The sequence below is a fragment of the Typha angustifolia genome, chromosome 8 (assembly GCF_048772165.1).
Source record: "Typha angustifolia cultivar Huaian chromosome 8, ASM4877216v1, whole genome shotgun sequence".
Taxonomy (NCBI): domain Eukaryota; kingdom Viridiplantae; phylum Streptophyta; class Magnoliopsida; order Poales; family Typhaceae; genus Typha; species Typha angustifolia.
Window position 1 is genome coordinate 6,548,194 of NC_133246.1, and position 6,355 is coordinate 6,554,548.

The 6,355-nt window shown below is 36.4% G+C and overlaps 1 protein-coding gene across 1 annotated transcript; it reads right to left on the reverse strand.

Annotated features, from left to right (window-relative positions):
* Nucleotides 1-4,588: 4,588 nt before the first annotated feature.
* LOC140765114 (ethylene-responsive transcription factor CRF4-like) lies at nt 4,589-6,049 on the reverse strand. Its single transcript, XM_073104033.1, has 2 exons — nt 5,765-6,049; nt 4,589-5,620 (listed from the first exon to the last, which is right to left on the reverse strand). Exon 2 carries the CDS (start codon nt 5,475-5,477, stop codon nt 4,764-4,766), a length of 714 nt encoding a protein of 237 aa, XP_072960134.1. The 5' UTR covers nt 5,478-5,620; nt 5,765-6,049; the 3' UTR covers nt 4,589-4,763.
* Nucleotides 6,050-6,355: the final 306 nt, after the last annotated feature.

A 6,355-nucleotide genomic window follows, 5' to 3' on the forward strand; every position in this document is an offset into this window, starting at 1 on the left:
GTGAGTCAATCGAGCGAGGCCACCACCGCTGGTGGTGGCCGCTAGTGACTAAGGAACTCGACGGTGGGAGGTGACATGGCATCGCCTCCCACGCATCCTGTGGGTACCTACGGCAAAGGGTGCAGGGAAACTTCCCAGACCGGTGGGTAGTCAACCCAAAGTCATTGGCTGGCGAATTTCTCCGACGAAGATAGAAATGGATAAGCTACAATTAACTATGATTTACTAAGTAATATTCAAATTAATTTAAAGGGGAGAAGGAGGCTAGCCCGAGGATTGAGGTGAGGGGGTTTTAATTGGTCTCGGTGCTCTGGTGATCCACTGTGCACGACGAGGTCCTCGACGGCTCAGAAAGAGAAAAGAGAGAAAGAGGTGGAAGAGCGAGAGAGAGAGATTGCGAAGCCAAGAAAACTAGAGGGGGAGGGGTGTTGGAGTTTATATAGAGATGAGGGGGAGAGGGGGTGGAGTGGAGTGGAGTGGAGTTCAACTCCACTCAGGTGCACTTCTCTCCCACCTCTCACAACTAACTGCGAGAGGTGGGGGAAGAAGGAGAATAAGTCAGTGCTACGGTTAGAGTGCACACGCATGGCGCATGCACTTAAATTTTTTTTTTTATGGGTGTTACAACACCTCTCTCTCCTCTCTCAAAAGGCTGCCATTAATAACAGAGAGCCTCCTTTAACGACCCTATCGCCGAGATCTCTCCTCTGAGAAGAATTGAGTAGCACTCTTTGCACCCAATCTTGTTGTAAGAGTACGACTCTCCCACCCTTCGAGCAAGCAAGAGGAGGTAAGAAAGTCATCCTTTCTAATCAACAAATAATTTTGTTCCTGAAGTAGATTTGCTATCACAACCTCCCAGCATCACAAACATGTTATGTGAAATTTGCAAATTATAGTCGTGTAAAAAGATGCAAACTTTTTATTGTAATACAAAGAAATAACCACATAGTGTTTATTATAATCTTGCACTACGGATATATAATCCTACACTACTGATAGATAACCACGCACTACGGGATTATTTCCTCGTAGTTGCAGAGTTATTTTCCTATAGTATGGGATTATATATTAATAGTGTAGAGTTATATATCTATAGTGTAGGGTTATATATTTGCAATGCGGGGTTATAATATGCATTGTTGGTTATTTCTCCACATTATGATAAGAAATCTACATCTTTTCATGTTGTATTATTTAATAAATTTAATACTAATGGAATGGAACATTAAAACAAATCATTTTGATATCATCAATTAAAATCAATACTTAGTTTAACCTATGAGAACTTGGCATTTTATTAATGCCCCTGGAAGTTTTTTATTAATAGAGGATGTTAAGAAATACGAGAAAAACTTATCTTTTTATAATCATGTAATGTGAATATACGAAGAATATAATATGCACTTTAATAATAAGTATTACAATCACAAATAAGTTTAAATTAGTAGGACTACTTTAAATCCAATCACATAAATTTACTCATTCTGTATATAACATCACTAATTTTTAATATAATTTTACTATTCTCTATTACTCTAATATTAACTTTATATTATATTATATATAATTTTTACTTCTTATACTAGTATTCAACTAAATATTAAAATAATTATATTAATATTAGCACTTTTTTCTAATATTAAAAATTAAAATATATTATTTATAGTTTGGCGTATTCCAAAGCTGGGGAGGATTTTTTTTATCTACAAATAACTCGAGTCTGTACACCAGTAACTTCATAGCTTCGGCACTGGCACTTTCGGGTGTTCCTTTATTACCGGACAACCCTCGATTAGGGGCATATGCAAAGCATGGCTTTCTTACACGTAGACACAATATTCTAGACAGTACTTTGTGGATTTAATCAAATCACCCTACAGGAATCTGCAGGTCGATGCATCCGAAAGAGTGCAGAGAAATAATAGTCAATTAAAGTCCCCAGCTACACAATTAGAACGGCAGATGTTTGAATATTTGATCTCTAATAAATATCAATCAAACCCTTCAACTGACAGGTGACAGTTTCCTGGTCAAAGTTGCATTAAATCCCATATGATGCATACCACCATCCTGTCTGATTCCAAGCTCACTGTTATCGTCTCTTTCCCTTTCTTTTTCATCTTCGATTTTTTTTTCCTTTTTCTTTTTCACACTCCACATCTTGACTAATCTTTCCATATATTTTTCTTGGTCTCCGAAGTTGGTAAAAATTGTCATTTGTTGACCAATTGGTAGATCTGCATGTGGGGTTATAAGAGGAGAAAAAAAGGGCTAATGGTTGATGATTAGTGACGGATGGCGAAAGGAATGCCATGCCATTCAACTTAAATTGGCTAATGGTGGAGTTTCTTCTCTCTCCGTAGAGATGTGGGCCGGACCTAATTTTACATTATTAATAATTAGAAAAATTATTAAGAGATTATACAGAGATTGAGAAGTCCTCAAGAGATCGACCCGAGGGGCCCCCGTCCACTAGTTAGAAGTTTTCACCACCGCGGTTACGAAGGTCGGAGTAGACATGTTGGAGATCAAGGATCTCTAGACTGTCATGCCTCTTAGGAGACAGATCTTGAGTCGTCTACCGTTCTTGCTTGGTAAAATGAATTACCTATTTATTTTTATTTTTATTATCTTTTTTTTTTGTTTAACTTTTGAATTAAACAAGCATAGCCAATAATGGAAGTGTTCAATACTACATTTCTGAAAAAGATGGAAGTGTTCAATACTACAATAAATCCCCCTTTTTTATTTAAGTTTGAGTTCTCATTGATGTGTTATCAAAAAAAAAAAAAAATTGTACTAAAAAGTCTCTTTGTTTTTATTCTTGTGCGTCTTTCGGAATTATATTGTAAATGATGCTTTTCTCATTTATTTCTTCCAAATATTTTTTTTTACCAAAGAAATAATTCGTATTTTTTTTTATTCTTTTACTGCTGCTAGTTTTCTTTTATCTCTTAATCTTCTTTTTTTCTCTTATACAAATATCTCTAATTGCTCTTTAATTAATACAGTAAGAGATAATTTAAATAAAAAAATTTTAAATCAATATTTAAAAAATAGAACTTTATCTGTTGCAAATAAAATATAGTATCTACTTGCAAAATTGTGAATGTTTATTAAAATTTCATATTTAAACTATGAATTTCGTACTTACAACTTAAACTATGAATTTTTTGATTCACATAGATTTCAAATTTGAATAAAAAAATTCTAGATTATGATGTCATTGATTTTATCTATTTAGATGATTATCTTTTAAATATTTTTCTAAAATTGCATATAATTAAAATTTCATAGTTTAAGTCCGAAATTTGTATTTAAATTATAAATTTTCATTACGAACTAGTTGATTCGATATGGACTAGATTGAAGACGTGACTTTCGAAGGAAGTTGCAGATGATCTAGTTGTTGGATCTTTTTAAATTTTGGATATATTGTCTCTTTTAAAAAGATATTTTCAACGAATCCAAGATTGTAGGATTTGGAAGGCTAGATCTTAAGATATAGGCCGAACAGTGGTCGAAGGTCAAGTAAACCCTAGCTTAATAGCCCTTTAATGACTAGATAGGTGATAAGTTAATTCCTTAAAATGAAGGGAGAGAAGTTGTTATAGAAGAGGGGGATTAAGAGTTAGAAGAAGCCGACCAAATATTTGGGTGATAGAAAGAAGGAGGTTGGAAAAAGTGCCAATGACTAGAGCAAGAGAGGAGATAAAAATACAATGCCGTCTCAATTATTAGATTAAACTCCAATTAGGTTTCCTCCATATATTTAGGCTCATCCAGACTCAAACAACTAAATTAAAACCCTAACAAACTAACTAAACCAGTTTTCTTTATCTTCTCGAATTAATCTTTAATTTGCCACAGATAGATTTCGAATCTTATGAATAGCAAAATTGTAGATATGGAGGTTGACGATCTTATCCAACTGGTTTAATATTATTCGGATGTATAAATAATATTCTGTAAATATTTTTCTAAAACTGCGCAGAGTTGAATTTAGCTATTAAATTAATCATAACTTACTAAAGCTCTAATTAAACTAAATAAGCAAATAAGATAATTAGACTCAATCTATTAAGACTAATATTTTTTAAAGTGATCTTGATCGAGTTCGGATCGTATTAATTTCATATTTAAATTATAGAATTCTAATTTTAAATAATTTTATCAAACTATACAGAATATATTTATCTAATATTTAAATAATATAAAATTAATTGAATAAATCGGTGACATCATGATCTAAAATTTTACTGGCAGAGTTTTTTTTTCATGTTAGTAATTTATCTAAGGGTTTAAGAAAGGGTTTTACAAATTAAAATTTTGGGGTTTACGGAAGGGTATTTTTTTTTTTACTCAGAGTGTTTCCGCTCTCATCTCATTCTTTTCTTTCTCTTCTATTCTCTCCTAAACAACGCATTCCCACACGAGAACGAAAAACAAAGTACAAATGTGATAGCCCATCTTATCCCAATTGTCAATTCCTCCATTTCATCTGCGCCGCACAATGACACAAAGAAGTAAAACAAAACTAATCACAAAAATGAGGCAAGCAACAAGCATGAATAACAGCCTTGAGTACAATAAAAAGACAATGTCTCACTTACCATTTCACTATTCCAAAACTCATGCAAATACTTATAACAATTGGATAAAAAAGATCACTTGGCTGCAACCTCTCACAGCTTGCCAAAAAAACCAATATATCTTCCAAAAACACTTAATAACGCGATTATTAACGAAATATAATTATTCTACTCATCAAATTCCAACCAAGCGTCTAAATTGGAGAAATCATCGCCGCCAATCTCCGGAGCCCAAAAAGGTATATCGTCGAACCCGACAAAGTCGTTCACGAACAAGGGACCAAGACCCACATCCCTAAACGGGTCCGGGCCGAACCCGATATCCAGATCGGGTACTGGCAGCAGCTTTTCCTCAAAGAGCTCGGACACGGTCTTCTCCTCCTTATCGGAGATGTCGTTACGATCCGACCCAAATCGCCTCGCGGCGGCGGCGTAAGCGGATGCGGCGGCCTCGGCGGTGTCGAACGTCCCGAGCCAGATCCGGTTTCCGCTTAACGGGTTTCGGATCTCCGCCGCCCACTTGCCCCATTTCCTCTGCCGTACTCCCTTGTACTTAATAGTGGTGGTGGTGGTGGTGGTGGTGGTGGTAGTAGTTGTAATGGTGGAAGACGAAGTCCGCAACGAGTTGGTCGGTGATGGGGTTTTGGGCTTCGATCTCTTGATGAAAAATTCGTAAATGGCTCGCTTCTTCTTCCTCTTGTAAGAAGCAAACTCGAGCTCGTCTTCGCTCGATTCGGTGGCATCTGGGTCGTCGAAAAAGACGCGAACTTTTCGCACAAGTGTTTTGGATTCGATTGGATTGGTGTTGGTAGTTGGATTCTTCTTCCGTTTTCGCTTCAAAATCTTATCTTTTTTCACGAGCTTCCTCTGGAGACCCGGCATCTCAACAAAATCGAGGAAGAAACAAAGAATAATAGAAGAAAAAAAAATCGAATAATTGGGTGGATTTAAAACTCTGTCAGGTGAGGGCTCCTCCACAAGCCTCTATATGCTGGAATCCAGAATATTTCACTCCAAAACCAACTCTGCAAACCATGTACACACATCAAGACTGGATTTTCACGGATTCGTTGACGAATATATGGAAGAAATCGCGATGGGTAGTTCTGAAATTAACGGAAGAGCAAACATCGAAAGAAAATTTTGGGTTGTCTTTGAGGGGTTCATACCTTCGCATCGAAGTCGATTTCCAGGACTCTAATCTCTGTTGCATACGTGAAGAGGAGGACGAGAAGAAGAAGGAGAGCAGAACAGCGAACAACACCAGATCGAAGAGGGAATCAGACGACATATATCCCTTTCGTCCTCTTCTTCTTTTTCTCTCTTCCTTGCTCGAGTTCCTTCTCTCTTCTTCTCTCTCCTCTTCTATCCGGCTGCTAAAACCCCAACAGAAGACCAGAAGGGGGATATTTGACGCTAAGAGAGGAGAAACCGAAGAGATTGCGAACCAACGGCTGCGATTTGTCTCATCTCCATCACGATTTTCTTAATTTGTTGCCTTTAGTGCAGCTTTAAGTGCACATGGGAAAAGAGGTTTTACGGATAGGTGAGAGTTGTTATTTTTGGGGTTTAGTGCGGAAGGAGACGGGTTTAGTTAATTAAAATTCATTAATCAAAAGTCAAGGAGACAAAAGATTATAAGTTACTATCACACCTATACAAAGTGCTAGCGGCACTTTTGTGTAAAATGAACATAAACTTGCGCATATATGAGCATCCCGTAAAAGAAGAGTGGACGTAAATTTAATATTGCCAACCAT

Bases quoted from the DNA above. Each gene is read 5' to 3' on its own strand.
- LOC140765114 (XM_073104033.1), bottom strand. From the start codon at position 5,477: ATGCCGGGTCTCCAGAGGAAGCTCGTGAAAAAAGATAAGATTTTGAAG.